This window comes from Myxocyprinus asiaticus, chromosome 27 (genome assembly GCF_019703515.2).
Source record: "Myxocyprinus asiaticus isolate MX2 ecotype Aquarium Trade chromosome 27, UBuf_Myxa_2, whole genome shotgun sequence".
Taxonomy (NCBI): Eukaryota; Metazoa; Chordata; class Actinopteri; order Cypriniformes; family Catostomidae; genus Myxocyprinus; species Myxocyprinus asiaticus.
Genome location: NC_059370.1, coordinates 9,908,774 through 9,929,271, shown reverse-complemented (window position 1 = coordinate 9,929,271; position 20,498 = coordinate 9,908,774). Strand labels below are relative to the sequence as shown.

At 38.2% G+C, this 20,498-nt stretch overlaps 1 protein-coding gene across 2 annotated transcripts in view; it reads right to left on the bottom strand.

Annotated features, from left to right (window-relative positions):
- The window catches only part of LOC127417608 (serine/threonine-protein phosphatase 2A 55 kDa regulatory subunit B beta isoform-like), a 99,146-nt gene that overhangs the window by 26,282 nt on the left and 52,366 nt on the right, over positions 1–20,498 (bottom strand). Inside the window, exon 1 of one of the 2 annotated variants that reach the window (XM_051657650.1) lies at positions 18,514–19,081. The exons of the other annotated variant lie outside the window; for it this stretch is intronic. Coding sequence (XP_051513610.1) covers positions 18,514–18,583 — 70 coding nt within the window. The 5' untranslated portion in view covers positions 18,584–19,081. Of the gene's footprint in view, positions 1–18,513; positions 19,082–20,498 lie in introns of those variants that run through there. 2 annotated transcript variants of the gene reach the window in all.

Here is a 20,498-nt window from a genome sequence, read left to right as displayed (position 1 = left end):
GGTTATGAGAGACATGAAAACAGCACAGCTAATTTATTTACTGTAGGAAATTGGTTGACTGGAACTTTTAATTTGCAGTCATTATACAAAATTATTGGACCAAGGAATACTGCAATTGACCAATCAGAATCAAATATTCCAGAGATCCATGTAATAAGTTAATATATACAATAAAAGTGCACTGCATTGTTAATTATTAGTTCAACTGATAAGGTGTGATGGGCATCTAAATTCAGAGAACAACCAATGATCAAGAACATTTGCAAGCACAACAAGCACACCAGAACATTTTATATCAAGACACAGTAATATTGCATTTAAATAATGCAGGTTGTCTCAGTTATTTTTAAATCTACTGTAATATCTACACCATTCAGCACAGTGTTGTTACATGGCTATTTCGTTATGCAATACAAGAACATAATAAGCTCCATCAAATGCATTAATAATTTAAAAAAAAAAAAAAAAACTAAAAAAGGAGAATTAAAACTTAGGATAAAACTCTTTTAGCTGTAGTGATTAGCATTATCAAAACATGTGATTTGTGGGGAAACTGCTATGTTCTCCATCTAAATCTGCATTTGTTAACATGCTTTAAATCTGTTGTAAAATCAGCATCAGCATGAATACATTTAAGCTGTTGAGACCAGCTAAAAGGAAGGAAGAATGGCATGCTGTTTTACTGCCCCACATTGTGCAAAAAAAATAGGTTAAAAGAGACTTATGAAATGTACAGCAGTTTTTGCATATACTAATATATAAAATAATCCCCTAAAATAATTTTTGGAGGAAGATTAAATGTTTTTATGTAATAAACCTCTTTACAGAAGCCCGGAATACTTAAACAGATAAAGAGAGCAAAAGCTGCCATTCCTGCATCATATTCAGCTCGAAAGTCTTCCTCTCCGCCCCTCCGGAGAGCTCATCACTCCCCTCCTCCGACACAAATGATTTTCCTTCCATTCATTATCATCTGACACAGAAATACACAACATCATTCACTTTCAACACTAAATCCAGATTCACCGTCAAGGACACAAACTGCCGCACAATTTACATATGGGAGGCACGAGACACCTAATAAATCAGATTCTAGAAAGATTGATTCAGATGTTCTTACAAACACTGTGTACTTAGAAAAGCACATTCAGAGGAAGGAAGCATACAAAACCATTCTCCATCTTCTCCCAGCATATACAATGAGCAATAGTGGTCAAAACAACACAGATTTTGTGACAATGTATTCTTCCCAGTATTACTGAGTTACTGCTAAAATAGGAGGATCTCCTACCTTTAAGAAATCTCCTTTTATCTTCCTCAAAAAGATGCATCTGTTTCACAAGTTGAAGCTTTGTAGGCTGATCAGCTCAAAAAGGCAAAGTACATACTGCAGGTCATGTGCACTATAGCTCCAATATAATGAAAAATAAAATGTATTATATTATAATTATTCTGTATAATGCATGTTTTTCCTGAGGTTGCGTCTTTAGTGGTGTTCGCCTATGAAATATGGAGTAGTAGAGATGTAACAATTAGGATGGAGTGCTTAATTTTTATATATATATATATATATATATATATATATATATATATATATATATATATATATATATATACATACATACACACACACACACACACACACTCAATGGATTTATTGTTTGCTGAACTAAAAATGGGAGGAAGTGGTTGCCATGGAGACCCTTTCCATTACTGTTGTGTTACATTTGACTGAAAGACTTTGCTGTGGATATTAAACAGCCTGAATGCGTGGTTTACAGTATCCGATGCCAGTCAATGGCATGCTGGGAGGAAAAGAGAGAGAGAGAAAGAGAGAGAGAGAGCTCAAATAGCATCTGTTTTTGAACACAGGCCCTAAATGCTGAAATGCACACAATACTGAAATATGGTCACTATAGCTTTGGAACCAGATTACGACAGCACATTTTTCCTAATGCATATATATATAGAGAGTACTGTGCAACTGAGCAAAAGTTTTAGTCACTTGTGAAAAATGTTGCATAGTGAGGATGTCTTCAAAAATAATGACATAAATAGTTTTCATTGATCACTTAATGTCATACAAAGTCCAGTAAACATAAAAAAGCTAAATCAATGTTCGGTATGACCACCTTTGCCTTTCAAACAGCACCAATTCTCCTAGGTACACTTGGACACAGTTTTTCTTGGTTGTTGGCAGATAGGATGTTCCAAGCTTCTTGGAGAATTCACCACAGTTCTTCTATCTATTTCGGCTGTCTCAATTGCTTCTGTCTCTTTATGTAATCTCAGACTGACACGATGTTCAGTGGGGGGTCTGTGGGGGCCATGACATCTGTTGCAGGGCTTAAGACTAGAGATGCTGAATGACAAGAGAATGACTAATAATGACTGCAATCTAATGAGATGTGACCAAAGTGAGACGCTCTAAAAGCATCCAACTGACGTGTGAGTACAGAGACCAATAATTAAAAATCGTGCAGATGGAATTAGTTATGTTCCAATAATAGGGTTATGTTCAGTGATATGGAAATAAAACAAACAAGATTTGACTTTTAAAGCCACTTTTCGTATTGTCGAAATGCTTTACTTGTCTGCTGCCACAATCTATGTATATTATGTAATGTATTTGAATTATCTGAATTATAATACATAATATATATAGCATTTATAGTTATTTTTTATTGTATAATAAATTATCTTAGATTTGGTATATATGGCTATGCGATTAATTCAATTAATTAATTGTCACATCATTTGATTGATTCTATTAAAAATTTTAATCGACTGACAGCCCTAATTTTAATGCATTACATATCATTATTATTTTATAATACATACATTTATATTATACGTTTAATCAAATGAATACGTAATCAATTATACATTTAATTACATTTATTGTATATCGATATAGCTATATAGGAAAGTTAAAGTGTTCAATTTAATATGGTCAATGTCTCAAATTTACTGACATTTCATTAGTGATTTTAGTGATATTGTAACTTTTTTTAAATAATAAAACTTTGTTTATTTCCATATTTCCATATCCCATATACAACAATGCAGCTTCAGAGTTTCAGCCTCAACTCTAAACATCTACTAGATATACTGTAGCTATATATATATTCATATATAGATATAGATACAGAAAATATATCAATTTTGACAACTGAAAAACCCATGTAACTAATTTGTATACAATTATATAAAAGTCATTCTGTATTTAAAGAGCAGTCTGCTGCTTATTGTTACTGTAACTACATGTAAACAGAGCTCAGTGGTGTGGTTGGGTGGGGCGTCAAATGGGTCTGGCCCTCCTTTAAACGAGCATGATGGAGGACTCTGAATGAGGATTAGGACACGGGGGGTCTGTTGTATCACAGGCACGTTATTGAATGACTGATGCATTGTCCAATAGACAGTAGTCAGCATGTAGATCTGGTATGCTCTTCCTTGCTTAAATAAAGCACAGATATTCAACCTGATGTTTGAGCCCATTGATCTGGATGCTGTATTTCTTATCTGTTTGTGCACAGAAAGAGAGAAAGAGACAAAAAGAACACAGATCCCCCTGTTCATACAGCTTCTTGAGGGAGGGTGGTTTGAGTTTAGAGAATAAAGTCATTACAGTCACAGCCACACAGTAAAATTTACTATTTAAGCTTTTATCTTGCTGTTCTTTGTTTCTCAATAATGATCAAAAGACTCAAGCTTCAAGGAAAGGGTTGGATAATGTCAAATTATAGTTCTAAAACCTAGTGATCTGCCTTGCTGTCTGCTGCCTATACAGGGACGTTTCCAGGCACAGGCAAACTAGGCGGTCATCTAGGAGGATGCCGCCCCAACGCAGCCCAAACAAACCCCCCCCCCAACGGGGGCAGCAATAGGGATCTAGGGCCTAGGGCGCCATAATGGTCTGAAACGACCCTGCCTATATAGGTAGCTGCTTTGCAATGCTGCCTTAGAATGGATCCAGAATGAGGTATCTTAGGAGGAAGCTTAATTATTTCTGCCTTTTGGGAAAGACTTGTGACCTCTGATGCCTTAAATGCTGTGTCTGGAGGCAGCTCGCTAGGTTTTTGAAACAGAGCAAAGGTAATGATACAACTTTGCAAAGCAGCTGTTGTTTACAACAATATTTCATTAATCGTTGAGGTGCGCCTGTCAATAAACACAGCACTTTGCAATAACGCATGCTTTTCTCTCATTATAAACACATTAGCACGCTGCAGCCTGAGACAGAAGAAAACTGATGACAATGTTTTAATAAGTTTGCTCAATCACAGACACGTTATTCCTCATCTTGCTCTTAAGGATGAAAATTTAGGGGGATTGGCTAAAATCTAAGCATCTGATGACTTTGATATCTGATTCTTTGATTTTAGAAAAGCAATTTAAAGTCCCTTTTGACCAGGGTCCCCTTGCACGCTACCGTTTGACAAGGAAATATCCAGGACAAGATTATTTTAAATTGCTTCAGCGACTCCCCAGAACTGGGTCAAAATCAAGAGAAAACTGTTAAGAAATTATATTATGCATAAAGAAAATCAGGCTTATTTTAGAACCATTAAGATTTTTTGCAGTCTTTATGACAATAAAGCTAATTTTCGCTGTTAATTCTCAAACCACCATGCAAAAATAGTAATAATAATAATAATAATAATAATTGTCATTACTGTAATGTGAAGAAAATAATGTCATGTAATATTATCTAAATTGTTAAAGGGATAGGTCATCCAAAAATGAAAATTATTTTATCATTTACTCGCCCTCATGCCATTCCAGATGTGTATGACTTTCTTTGTCAGCAGAACACAAATAAAGATTTTTAGAAGAATATCTCAGCTCTGTAGGTCCATACAATACAAGTGAATGGTGATCAGACCTTTGTAGCTCCAAAAATCACATGAAGGAAACATAGAAGTAATCCATACGACTCCAGTAGTTAAATGCATGTCTTCAGAAGCTATAAAATAGGTGTGGGTGAGAAACAGATGAAAATGTATATCCTTTTTTACGGCTGTAAGTCACATGTGGTGTCTATTTAGTTTCACTTTCACATGTGAATGGTCTGGTCACCATTCATTTGTATTGTATGGACCTGCAGAGCTGAGATATTTTTCTAAAATATCTTTGTGTTCCTCTGAAGAAAGTCATACACATCTGGGATGGCATGAGTGTGAGTAAATTATTTTTCAAATTTTCATTTTGGGTGAACTAACCCTTTATGGTAGTATTTGTTGTATTGACTTTAATTTCTGCTCATTTAAACAAAATAATCATTGCATTACAGTAATTATTTCTTAATCTAATCTACTGAGAATCACCATTGAGAATAATGGCAATTAAAAAAACATGTCCAAACACATGACGGTAATGAGAATTTTTAAAAGAAAAACAAAGCTTTTAAAGACCTGAAAATTCATAGCTTCATTTTAATTAAAAAAATATATAATTTCTTATTTCTTTCTTTTCATTTTTGAGTGAAATATGACCTGGACATGTTCTTAAAGTTCACCCGAGAATTTCCGGGTCATTAGAGCAGAGCATTCATTGTATCAGGGGGAATCACATTTCAGGTCAAATGTCCTGCGGGTTAGTCAGCTATTTTGAATGTCTTTATGCATTGCTGCCCTTGACAAATAAAGTGGGCACTGCGTTACAGAGTGCGGTCAATAAATCCTGCAGGCAGCCATGTCTGCAGCAGCAGGGTCAAAGGTTAGGGTCTCATATAGCACAGTGCTGCTGGGAGAGAAGTGATCTCTCTTGCGCAGTAATTTGCAGCCGTACTCATTACTCGCCCACCGTAAAGTGGGTTACCGTGCCAACCTGTCTAATCCCAGCAGCCCCAGCAGCTCTTCGACATGTATGGTCATGGCTTCCCCAACACCGAGGCATCATAGGAAATACCAAAAATGTAATGTTCGAAATAACCTGCTACCATGCTACTTGTACTACTTCTACAGTATGCTGTATGTATCCACAGTATTTGGATTTTCTGTGGCATAGAATACCTGGATCATCTACCACGTTTGCCAAAATGTGCAGTAAACACAACCTGGTCTCAAGGATACTTGTTTCTATTCCTACATTTTAGAAAAATGATTTTAACCTGGCTTGTTGTATGTATCATGGCAGTTTCCTGATGAAATGAACACTAGAGGCGCTACAACGACAATGAGATTGAATCAAGATCATCATAACGAAGTACTAAATGCTACTGAATGCTATGCAGTGAAATAAAAGACAATTTGTCCAACACGCACTGGGAAGGAAAACTGCAAGTTGAATGGGTTTTGTAGTATAGCTTCTACTATCAACCCCAACCAATAATGATCTCACTGAGGTTTTAGAATGGCACAGCTGTCTGCCACATAAAAGAGCGTCTGGTTTAGGCAAAAGTAGGTCAGTTGGAGTCTGCTAAGCCACTCGCAGCCTAAAGAACATCCAGTAATTTCCAAAACACAAAATCAATGCTTGTTTTGAAGTTAAGCCCAAATGATTCTGTGCAAAGCCTGTGTGAATGTCTACATGGAATCTGCAATTATCACAGGACCTTATAGAGCACTGTTTTGTAATACATTGTTGCATGTTCAGTGGCATCTCTGAGATTAGATCCCTTTTTGCAGAGCTCAGCACCTCTAAGGATCAGCCCGAAAAAGATGATTTCTGCCTTAACCTCTCTGTTCTCTGGTCATATACGTTTAGCATCTATACAGCATGCGAGATTGGATTGGTGAACAGTAACAGCGAACAAACAGTGTTCAACAGTCAAGACTGTTTGTGCTGGATTAGAGGGTCTGGATTAAAGATTTGTCATTTACTCACCCTCATGTCGTTCCAAACCTGTACAACTTTCTTTCTTCCATGGAACACACAAGGAGATGTTAGGTAGAATGTTCACATTGCTCTTTTCCAAAGGGGACGGACATGTTTGAGTCCCAAAAATGACAAAGAAAGTAGCATAAGAATACCATAAAAGTAGTCCAGAATAGTCTTTTGAAGCTATACTTTGACTTTGTGCAAAGAACAGACCGAAATTGTAGTCGCTATTCACCGAAAGCCTTCCCCTCCGCCACAGCTCTCAGATCACATTTACGGGTGCAATCTACACTGATCGTGACGTGGCAAGTTTGATTATGTGTTTCCCCACAGAAAGCTATCGTACCGCTTCCGAACATTTGGAATTTAGCGCATACTTTTATTGTGCTTTTTGTAATTTCTTTTTAGCATGACAATGTTTGTCCCCATTGGAAAAGAGCAATGTGAACATTCTGCCAATTCAATCTTCTTTTGTACCACAGAAGTAAGAAAATCTCACAGATTTGGAACAAACTGATAATGAATTAAAATTTTTGGGTGAGCTGTTCCTTTAAATTGCTGCTACACTCACTGCTACACACAAAAAGCACAATGAGTTTCCCCAGCAAATGAGAGATTGCTCGAGTGTGCCCAGATCTGCCTTTAAAATTACATTTCCTTGGATCTGTGTCCAGAAAATTCCCCATAATCACCCTCCATGCATTGTTGCCTTGTTATTTAAACTATAGATTTAACTGCTGGCCAATCTCTGTGTGGAATGTTCTAACTGGGTTCTGTTGTGAAAACTGCCATATACACTCATAATAACCACATAGATCTATTGTTGTTAAATTAATATCCGAGAGCAAACACAGACAGCGCTTGATGTTTCTTCTATACCTTTTCATTCATCACGATCAAAATCAAATCATATCGATCAACTAATCAATACTTTTCAGCCAGGACAGCAAACAAAACAACATGCAGTAGACTGTGCCTGCTGTTTTGTTAACATGCCTGGATTGTATCGACTGATGACTCAATCGACTTGCTTTAAGTCGATGTCTGGCGTTTTCAAAGGCAGTGGAATAAAGGGTTGCCTTTGGCCTGCTGCTGAATGAAGCAGGTCTGGACCAATTTCACCAGACATGGGCGTGATTTGAGCGGGCTATAATAAGCTTGGCCACCTGCTGATCGACAACAATGTCAGTGATTTTCTGATACACACTGTAGACAGAGAGAGAGCAAAAAAAAAGCTAATTAACCTTATTTTTGGGAAAAATGCCCCATGGAAATGGGGGAGAGAGATGGTGCAAGCCTCGGGGGAAGGGTTTGTTGGTTGTGTGTGTGTGTGTGTGTGTGTGTGTGTGTGTGTGTGTGTGTGTGTGTATCTGAGAAAAGTCCCGCAAGAGCGAGTTCGCATGTAGGGGGCTGAAATTCTGAGATGGGGAAACTGGTTTGAATTTCACACGTCATTAACAGATACATAATTTAACTACAGATGTGGGGAACGAAAGATGTGGGACACCAGAGAGAACACAAGAAAAGAGACAGACAGTGAAAGAGAGAGAGAGAGAGAGAGAGAGAGAGAGAGTATGCACAGTGCCTCATTAACATTTATTGTGTTTTCCCTCATTACCAAGAAACTAAAAGGGAATACATTAGAATTGTAAAATATAAAGAGAGAAATTAGGTCTGTTCCAAAAATTACTGAGAGTATTGATAAAAAAATTGTGCTATGTATTTTTATGTGTATTAGGGTATCACTTCACTAGTTTAGCAATATCATCGAACTTTATAGAGCATAGAAGTAAAAATACTATTCATTTTCTCCATTGGCGTATTCATTTTTAACTATAATTTATAAACCTTTAAAGACAGACCTACCATAAGCTCTAAGGTTGTAAATCTATGGTACATGCTTCTGTTGAAGCCATCAATTACTCATCCACCATAAAGTGGGTTACCGTGCCAACCTCTCTAATCCCATAATCAACCTGTCAAATCTCTAATCTAATAAGTAAAAATGAATTTTTTAAACAATTGTGTTTACAGAATTTCTGGTTAAGAACTACACTAGCCATGAATAACCCAATCAAGTCGAGTCCCCACATTCCATCTTGTGAAAGACGTTTAGTACACAGTCTTCTACCTTTGTATTTTTGTCCGATTTTTTAGTTTCAAATCAAAGTTTGTAATGTTGTGATTCACTTAAGTGCTGGTTGGCTTGGTTCATGGCTTAGAACTCTTTTATGGGAAAAATACATCGGGAACCAAGTCCGCTGAAAAAGTGGGCGGGCACTGTTGCGCTATTGGAATCAGCTGAATTGAGTCTGCTGTTTGGAGCACTACTTGTGTGGTGCCTGAAGTTGCCACCTATGTAGAGTAATTCAAATCAGTCACTTATGAGGTTCCATTTCTACCTTGAAAGGCAGCTGTCTATGTAGGCAGTAGACTAGGTTTTGAAACAGAGCTATTGTGTTCTCATGATTGCAGACATTCCCTGCTGAAAACACAACATAACTGGTCACCAGCATATTGTGTTTTGGATGCCGGTGTGCTGGTGTTCCAAGAAGGCTTCTAAACTAGCTTAAGCAACAAGACTTCCTTGGTCAACCAGTATCAACAGAATGACCATGCTGGTTAACTCGACTCCCCACTAAATTTTGCTGGTGAACCTCATGGCTATGCTGGTCCACCAGTTCGATAAGCATCAAACAAGCACTAACCAGCATAAACTAGACTGGACCAGCACAGGAATTCATCCTGGTCTCAGCTGGTCTTTTCAGCAGAATTGTTCCTACTGTGAAGGAGCCTGATTTCAACCTCATTCTTTAGTTTACGAGTAGATTTCTCCTCATGTGTCTTTAGCTACATCCCTCAAAAAAACCTCAGAGTATGACAGCAGTTCAGTGTTTGATGCAACCAACCCCTCGCTGTTTGTCCTCATCTTGCACTGACGCTGGGCAACAACATTAGTGCCTCACTGTTTCCCTCTCAATTATAAATGGGCCCCTTTTGGCGGGAGAGATATTTCTCTTTATGATTAAAGTCTTAAAGTGTAGCCTGGGGCCATTTGTGTTGGCAACGTCAACTGAAGCCGTCTGTCTGTCTGTCACTCTGTCTCTTTCTTTCTTGAATAATACCATCAGGCCCGTGCAGTGTAGTGCATGTCATTATCCCTGATGTGAGAGCATGGGGGTGTAAATTGTGTTGCAAGGGTAAGAGTGGCGGGGTCACCCCCACTGGGCTGCTTTGAGCTGCGTCCTCCCTGCTGATGAACTACAAAGCTATTTTAAACAAGACCATTACATGGCAGAGAGAACTATGGGAGAGAAAAAAACGTGGTACAATGTAGGGGCAAAGATTTGGTAACATCTAGGGAAATGGGTTTAGTTTGCCCTTAAGCACAGGATATGTTGTTTATAAGGTTTAAAGTTAAAATGGCCATGTTTTGATTCTCTTAATGGCAGCATTTTATTGCCTCAACATGAGGAAGGGCATTTACTGTATATAAAGTCCACATCACTGATTTCCACAGCAATTCCATTAACTCTATTGAGGTGAGGTCAAATTATTTTGTGGAGTGAGATTGTGTTGAAGTAATATTGTATCGCAATGAGGTAAGAATGAGGTAAGACTGTGGTGAGGTTAGGCACTATTAAAGGAATAGTTCACCCACAAATGGACAAATCAATCATCCAACAAGCTATACAATGGACAAAAAAGCACCATAGTCCATACGACTTGTGCGCTATATTCCAAATATTCTGAAGCAGAATAAGATAGCTTTGTGTAAGAGATCAGACCAAAATTCAAGTTATTTGTTGAAACTTTTTCCCTCCACCAGACCTCGCAAAACTAATTTGTAAGGTTGTCAAATTAATATTCGAAATACAAATATTCGTTGAATTTAAAATAAAACTGCACATTCAAATGCAAAAACTGTGCATTTGAATTTTATGTGTGCCAAGCACTTACGATGACTTAGTGGAGGTCTTTGGTCATTGTGTCTTGCTCTTTTATTATTGTCTCGCTGCACAAGGGGCCGTTCACACAAAACCATTTTTGTTTCTGTTTGCGCTATTTAAAAAAAAAAATTCTATGTAAACGTGCGCTAGATGGACGTCTTTGACTGTTGCGGCATGTCCAGCTTTTTTTTTCAGCGTCTTGCACAGGAGCGCCACATTTTTAGATGCTGTGTAAGGTAAAAAGAACGTCAACTTTTAAAAGTGCATCTCGAAACCTCTGCATTCTGTTATATGCGTTGTGCTGCATCTATCTTTCTTAGCGCAAGGACGCGCTCGTTCTGAGTGGCTCCTAAGCAATGTGTCAAGTTGAAAGGAGTTCAATATCGAAAAGCGCGTCTCGAGATCCCCACATTCTGTTTCTGTACAGAACTGGATGCAGATACATACCATTACCATGGTGAGGCAGTCTGAGTTTCAAATGTCCCTTCAAAACTGAGTTCAACCGAATACCACTATTACCAGGGTATATTACTACCATTCAACTGTTATTGTGGTACCGCATCTATTTTAACAGTCTACTGATGTTTCTTTTCTTGTTTTACTTTTTTACTTAAGATAAGAGTAGAAGATTGATAGTTTTTGATTTGATTTGATAGTTTTATGCACTTAAGTTTAAAATGGAATACGTTGTTATTAGGTACAGTATGTCCATTGCAATAATACAATATAACACAGTGGTATTTGGTTTAGATGTATTTGTTGCACACTTGTAGCCTTAGGAAACAATGACGATTTAAAATCTGGTCATCATTGATGTCCTGCAGCTTTTTCCTCTAACTGAAATAATGCCATTGAAATTATATTTATAGTAGTAATATTTAAGTGAAATATTCACATTTAGATCCTCAGCCCTTTTGACAGCACTAATTTCCACAAATTCAAACTTGCCACATCACGTTCGGTCACGGGTAGGGCTGCAACTAATGATTATTTTGATAATCGACTAATCTAAGGATTATTAGAATGATTATTCGACTATTCGGACGATTATTGCACCAATTAATCATTAGCTCTTAACCGATTATTCAGCTTGTGCCCCGAATAAAAAGGTTGTATTAAACGTGCTTACTAACAATAAAGAGGACAAAATCATCTTTTAAAAATATCTCTAAATGACATTCACTGAATTAAAGGGGAAAAAATACTATTTATTAAGTTTAATTCAGTAAAAAATCCTATTGTTATCAAATGTATTTGTCTTGTTTTCCATTTAAAATTGTCTAAAAATCCTTAAAACAATTTACATTTACTTGAGAAGCAACATATAAGATATTTAGACTTGCTTTAAGAGAATGTATCTTAAATATAAGTGTATTTTGTATATAAGTGTATTTTTTCACTTGGTTATACTTCTGCGAGTGCAGTAAAGACAACATATACTTATATTCAAGATCTATTCTCTAAAAGCAAGTCTGAATATCTTATATGCTGCTTCTCAGGTGAATGCATCTTTTTTTTTAAAGGATTTTTAGATATTTTAAAATATTTGTATTTTTAATATTATATTCAACATTCTCAGATAGCAATGTTTTCTTCTGCAGTATAGCTGCTTAAATAAATGTATGTTGTTTTAAAGGAGTTTTAGATATTTATATTGGAAAACAAGCCAAAACAAAAACAAATCAAAAACATATTTTGTTGCAGTGTATAATGGGGTGAAGACTACCCTCTCTCAACTTTCTGTTCACTTCAATCCATCTTTAACTCACAAAAAAAACAAACTCTTTCTTATATTACCAGTTTTCTTCACGATAAGAAATGCACAGTGACACATACTGTATTATGATTCAATAAGTCACGAGCCATCACGTTATAATCTAGCTGCATTAAGTGCGCGTGCTTGAGGGACGAGAGTCCCCGTGACAAAGTGTGCAGTTTCAATCTCTCCCCCTTAGATCGGGACATAAGTGCAACTCATAGAAGAGGCGCTGAATGCACAGAGAAATACCAGTTTTGGAGTTTGTAGTTATTTACATGACTTGTTTCCATATTATTTTAACTTTAATAAAGCTATAACGCATTAAATATAATTGCATTTAAGATGTAATGTCGGGGTGTTTCCTTTAAAGACGCTCGACACGCAAGTTTTGCTTCAGTGGAGCGGCAGCTCCAGTTACAATGATTCCACAACGAGAGTGCTTCTGTATTTACTTATTTTGTATTTTTGCATTATAATTCCCTGATACTTTGCGATCTACATCACCTGAAGCTGTTTGGAAGGTTTAGAGTGCATCTGGACTGTGAGCTGTGTAATTCTTCCTCTCCTCAGTCAGGCGCGAGCTGCAGTGCTATTCTTGCGTGCCATCATTCGAGTTTCATATGATCTCATGTTATGTTAAATGACATCAAATGACTATTTGACAAGGAAAATTTTGTCGACAGTTTTTTATTGTCGACATTGTGGATAACATCGACTAATCATTTCAGCCCTAGTCACGAGGCACACAAGAACCAATGTGTCGTTTGGGATCATTGTCAAAACTGGCACAATGTTTCTTCAAGTGCAACTAAAGACTAAAATTTCAGTCTGTGCTTCCTATGACCTCAGAAGACTTGGAATATTTCGAATGACTCATCGTCCATGCCATGATCACTGTGAGCTTCTATTGTTTGGAAAAAAAGCAGTTTGTAATATGGGTTTGGAACAACATGGGTGAGTAAAAGAATAATTTTGCAGTGAATTATCCCTTTAAAGTGAGGTAAGATTGTCCTGCAGTGAGGTAACCTTAAATCTAGATGCTGCAATCTCCTTTTAGTGCACTAGTGCCTACATAAGCAATATAACTGCGTCTGGGCCAGCTGCCTGCGCAGAACCGTGAGGCCATTACAGTCTATCCAGGCTAAGTTTTGTTGGCTTCAGTCCCTATGGTGCAGACTGGAGTACTGCAAAGCCTTCTCTCAGCCAAGCAATATTTCATGCTTTCGATATATTGAGATAGCAAAGGATCTCTCTCTCTCTCTCTCTTTCCCTATGAGAACTTCAGCAGTGTTGTAGAACTCAGCTACTTAGCTAGCTTGCAGCAATTGATGATGTTGTCAGTGTTTCGGGGTATTTTCTCATTCGTTAGTGTGTTGTGTAGCATGGGTGCTGGAACGGGCTGATACTTAAGCATGTAGAGGGAACGTTCTGGTCAATTAAACCCATGCAACCCAAATGAAGACAAAAGCTGAATCTTTTTCTCTTTCTCAGCATGGTCGCATCAATCCTTCAGCTATTAACGCTGTCATCCTGCTAGCATCTGTGTTATGCTAATGAAACAAAATTTCATTTATTTCTGTGCAGTCGTCTTATTTCATAATAGAAAAAACGATCTGAAAATGTCTATCAATGCATGCATCGGCATATGTTCTGTTCCAAAAAAAGGTGTGAAACGTTAGGATTCCTCATGCGAATGAAATGCAGGAAAATTACCCTGCTGCACCAGGAATGTTCCCCAAATGTGAGTGAATACGACTCCCATGGATATCATTTTTGAAAGACTTAATATACCAGCAGCTATTAAAAAAACTAATTTCCAGATCAGCTATGGGCAAATCAACGCAGCGTTTACACTGCATTCATGGAATATTAACTCTATTCATAATAACTCTATACCTAAAAGGTCATTATGCACACCCATAGCATAATTTTATAATTTTTTTTTACCGTAAGGAAGGGGGTGCCAATAGTGGGTGTTTCTAAAACACTTCAATCTCCCCCTCTCACCTCTCTGTCAGAGCTTTATTAGGTTTGGGACCCAACAAACCACAACTGGGATTACAAAGTTACCTCACGAAATCCAATTACAACGGCCATGCCACTTTAGTGAATTAGACAAATTGGGGAAGAGAAAAGGTCTTTTGGTAGGTCATGGTCCTGGGTCATAGGGCATTTAGCACTGGTTGTTTCAGGGTAGTGTGTACTCGATAATCAAAATCAAACCTGGAATGCTCTATAAAACAGCAATTATCCGTGTGTATAGACAAAGCATTGTGCATCAACACATTACGCTCTAGTGTAATTGATCCCAGTGGAGAATTCCGAATACTCCAGTCTTCTATATACACATTCTATGTGTGTTTATAGACAGAAGCACACAAGAGGGTTATAGTGCTGTGTTATTAAACTCTGTCTACGTGTACAGCCTCCACAGCCTTAGGGAGAGAACATAGAGAAAGTAACCCTGGACCTCAATTACACCTCTATGGATGTCTGTAGAGGGAAATATTAACATCATCTACAGCATCACGTGAGCCAGGCAGCGTGGGTATGCACTGAAATCAAGCAGTGAGGGGGCGGGGATGAAAGACCCACATCCATTCACTCTAGAATCTGGAGCACTAGATTGTAACACTCAAATGAAAACACATGTGTTCAGCATTTGCGAATGGCATTTTAAAAGCCATTGGTTCACTGAGTCTGGTGTGGAAGAACTTGCCTGCTTAAAGCCCAGACCTGAACCCCAATGAACACCTTGGGGATGACTTGGAATGCTGATTGCGAGCCCTGAGTCTGAATGGGAGCAAATCCCTGCAGCCATGTTCCAATATCTAGTAGAAAGAACTTCCCAAAAGAGTGGAAGCTGATATAGCAGAAAAGGGAGGAATTAAAGGGATAGTTCACCCAAAAATGTAAATGTTCTGATCATTTACTTTCGATCATGCCATCCCAGATGTGTATGACTTTCTTCTGCTGAACACAAACAAATATTTTTAGAAGAATATTTAATGAACAGATCAATATTTAAGTCCTTTTTACTATCAGTCTCCACTTTCCCTTTCACATTCTTCTTCATCTTCTTTTGTTTTTGGTGATTCGCATTCTTCGTCCATATCATCACCCACTGCACAGGGAGGGGAATTTATAGTAAAAAAATCACTTAAATATTTGAGATTGAAGTGCTTTTTTACACATCTGGGATGGCATGAGGGTAAATTATGAGAGAATTTCCATTTTGGGGTGAACTATCTCTTTAATGCTTATAGTTTTTTAATTAAATGTTCAACAAGCCCATATGATGTGGTTTTTCAGGTGTCTACATACTTTTGGCCATGTGAATATGAAATTATGCTAGTTGTTGTTAAGAACAGTACCAAAAAGCCCCCAAAGTTGAAAGCAAAAGCTGCATGCTGCTAAAAGGGAAAAATACATGTAAGGGCTGTAACCACCATAAACAGTGAAGGTGGACACTTTCACACCGATATCCAGAATAGAGGTCAATACAGAGCTCTTAAGAGGACAGGGAGGGCATTTCGTTTCTGAAATAGTTTTGGGTTCCCTCGCAATAGCTTTATCCAATCCTCCCTGTCCTTTAAGGGGCTCTGTAATTTTGCAATGGCCAATTCTTAAAGTTTAAAATTTGTCTGTGTAATTAGGACAGATTAGGACACACTCTCTCCAAACAGCAGTGAAAACAGCTAGAACCAAGAGGTGATGCCCTACATAGTGATCACTGAGATACTGCAAAGAAAACAGAGCGTAATGGCTTTGAAGTGTTTAATATTTATGCTTGGAGATGGTCAGTGCCTTATAATGAACGGTTTGTTCTCTGATGTATCTGCTGTCTCTAATGGTCTTTTTACAAATCACAGATACTGTATATTGTGTCAAATGAATTCTAAACTGCTTTTGATAAAAAAAAAATGAAACTTCTTATGATTGCAGATATGAATCTGACTCTAAAAAATGTACATGAATGCACAAATACAGTCGGCCTACAATTCAATAGACTCAGCCTTCTCCTTTAAAACCCATTTCAGACTGTACATGCATCATAAATATGCCTAGCAGATAGAGAAATTGCTAAGATATTTGCCAGTTAAAGAATCTGTGTGGCTTGCAGTGTCTGTGCTGTGTGTGTGCGCGTGTGTATGCAAATGCTCTACTGATACTGCTTGATTTACAGAGAAGCCTGTGTGGGCATAAAACAGGTCATAAACCAGGGAAACCAGGGGCATGTGAGTCCGACGGCCACTGATTGATTTTGCTCAATGGTTTTGTTGTGCAAAACCTCCAACATCTATTAATCACTGCCAAGGAAAATGCCCATCACCGGGGGAGGTTTCCAGACCTTACTCCCACTGTAACTCTATGCACTAGAAATCACAGGAGATGGCTGACCTGAAACCTGTACTGGACTGAGTTTGCATAAAAGCATCCAGTCATATACTGTAATTTACATTTATCCAAAGCAACTTTCAAATGAGAATAATACAAGCAGAAGTGAGTAATCCAAGGGAGAAATCAATATAAGAATTCCTACCATACAACATTTCTATTGCACACACCAAATCTCAATATCATGGGTTATGATCTGGTTTTAGAGGGGTTTTGAGCACTTTTAATGGAATTTTTCGGGTTCAATACAAGTTAAGCTCAGTTGACAACATTTGTGGCATAATGTTGATTACCACAAAAAGTTATTTCGACTCGTTCCTCCTTTCACTTTAAACAAAGCAAAAATCTGGGTTACAGTGAGGCACTTACAATGGAAGTGAATGGGGACAATTCGTAAACATTAAAATACACACTGTTTCAGAAGTATAGCCACAAGACATAAACTATATGAGTGATAACATGAATTTAGTGCGATAAAATCACTTAATAACCTATCCAATTTTTCAACATTGTTGCCGACAATATAAAGATGATTTAAACAAATGTACAGCTCAAATAATACATGAGTTTTAACAGAAGAATTAATGTAAGTGCTTTATAAAATAATGAGCTTCACATTTCTGCCTTTATACCCTCCAAAAATTGGCCTCATTCACTTCCATTGTAAGTGCCTCACTGTACTTTCGAGTTTTGCTTATTTAAAAAAAAAAAAAAAAGGAGGGACGATTCGAAATTATTTTAATCAACATTATTTCACAAATGCCGGGAATATTTCTTTAAGATGGTCTCTTTTCAGCTAAACCATTTATGCACCAGCTTGCAGGCTGGAGGAACATCTTAAACCAATGAGAACCAGCAAACCATCTTGGGCTGGTTTATTTTTTATTTTTTATATCAAATCATTTGAGTATGCATGCATAAGCTGCAATGTGCAGACATCAAACAGAAAGCCTAGGGAAAAAATCCTAGCTCTGAGACAGATACCGCTGCACCCCCAATTTGACATATTTTACAGTGTTAAGGTATATGATATTATATCTAAGAAAGATCTACTTAGTTACACCCTTAAAAGCAACCATTCCAAAATATATCCAGCCCCTCTGTATCACTGCACTGCTGGTGAATTACACAAGTCTTCTGTTCTGTTATGCTAGTCAAATCTGACTCATTGTAAACGTCATTGCTCAATGGCCACTGCCCCATAGTAACACCTTAAACCAGAACACAGTGAAATGCAATGCCTACATACAGTCTGAAATTGCTTGTAGCATATGAAAAGAGTAGAAACATTTTATTCCAAGCTGTCCTGAAATTGTTTTTTAATCTAATGCACCATGCACACCACATAGAAGACATAATATAATGCACCTTACATATGAACAGAGAAAAATAGGCTACAAGTATACTTCAAATCACCAAGTGGTAATAACAATCACCAATGCACCAACAAGCACTAACGCCCTATGCTCATACACCACATTGATATACAAGAGGGATGTTCAACAGAGACCCACTTCTCATCTCACCCACCCCCCACCTTCATTAATATCTGAGAGAATAGAATGTAATTTTTCCAAATACCTTCGGTTGCATAGTTGTGGTCCCGAAGGAAGCTGTTGTTGATTTTGCGGCTGTCACTCTCCTCCTCCATTTATGATACGGTTATATGGGAATCTTAAATTAGACACGCAGGAATCCATCGTGGACCCTGAACATCAGCAGGCGTTTCGCGGGTCCATCGCGCTGTCTGTCATGACACCGGTCGCCCCTCTCATGTACGTGACGGATGATCTGACGCTTACCGGCGGCTCCTGTGCGTTGACCTCAAGGGGCATCGACTGTAACGCTTGGCAGCAAAGCAACGTCCTACGGTGATACAGTGCCAAAAGTCGCTCAATTCGTATTTCACGCGTGGGAAGCACTTCTTAAACAGGTGCATCGGCGAACCGGCTAAAAAACTCCTTTCAAGAGAGGTGGAATGGAAAACGAATGCGCAATAGGAGCAAGATCGGAGTAAGAAGGGTGTCGCATGGACCCTGGTAAACGTGGTGCGCTGAATGTGGTAAAGTGAAGATTTAAAACTAGGGCAGGGATTTCCACCTTCTGAGCCGAGGGGGCGGGGTTATGCGTCAAGCGCACTATCCATTAACCTCTCCAGCCTCTTTCTCTCTCTCGCTCGCTCGATCTTGGTTTACTGCTAATACAGTCTGTTACGAGAACAGCTTCTTATACGATTGTAACGTTCTAGAAGTTCTAGAAGCGCCTTGCTGTATACACTGCCTGAGCGCGAGCTCCTCCCATTCATACAGGCGCTGTCCAGTGCTGAACTGACAGCACATGCCGATACGAAGGTTCTCTATGGACCTGACAACTGCGAACAAATGACCCAAGGCACCAGAATAGCGGTCAGTTATTTTTCGCCATTTGCATACCGTTTTTTTTTTTTTTTTTTTTGTAGCAATTTACAGCTCCAGAAACAAAAATATACCGTAATTACAGCGCTTCCTCGGCACTGAATTTATTTTTAGTACTGTTCGAATCTATAATGTACTCAATTCTAATTAAATTTAATAGGTAATTCAGCCTCAAGAAATGGACGTGTGCTTGTGCTAAAAGAAGAGGTAAAAACGGCACAATCAATAAAACAGAACGCATGTTGTCTCGAGACGCGTTATTAACGGTTCTTTTTAAGGGACCGATCACATCGTACGCGTGTTTGAGTCCGTCTGCGCTATTTTTTCAGTTGTTTTCCTATGTAAACATGCGCTAAACGGATGACGGATCATCATTGCGCCGCGTCTCAGTGTTTTTTCAACATCTGGTGGAGCGTCGGGTTTTTGAAGCCACGCCCACACTATCACGTTTTCGTTTAAAAAAAAAAGCGTAACTTTCAATACGTTTTTATCTATCATTCACACAAGAAAGGCGTTTCGAAAACGCTCTTCATGACCGCATACTTTGAAAAACAATGAGGTCAGGAAACTGAAAACAGTTTAGGTCATCCACACTAATTTGATTTCATTTGAAAACGCATCGATTTCAGTACATTTACGCATCTTATCCACACTAGAATGCCATTTTCTTCCACTGAAAACGCAGACTTTCGAAAACACTCTCCATAACCATATATAGTTTGGAAAACAATGATGTTAGGAAACTGAAAACTGAAGTTTAGTGTGGATGGGGCCTTAAAGGGCAAATTCATTCTAATACATTTTCATTTGAAAACTCATTGGGTCTGTTCCAAAAACCTACTGAGTGTCCTCCGGAGGCAGCATTTTAAGACATCATAGGTGCGCTCCCGCCGCGAAGGCTGTTCCAAAAGGTAGGTATCTTTTTTTTTTTTTCCTTCTCTCCCCAATTTGGCATGCCCAATTCACAATGCGCTCTAAGTCCTTGTGGTGGCATAGTGATTTGCTTCAATCCGGGTGGCGGAGGACGAATCTCAGTTGCCTCCACGTCTGAGTCCGTCAATCTGCGCATCATATCACGTGGCATGTTGAGCGTGTTACTGTGGAGACGTAGTGTGTGTGGAGGCTTCACGCTATTCTCCGCAGCATCCATGC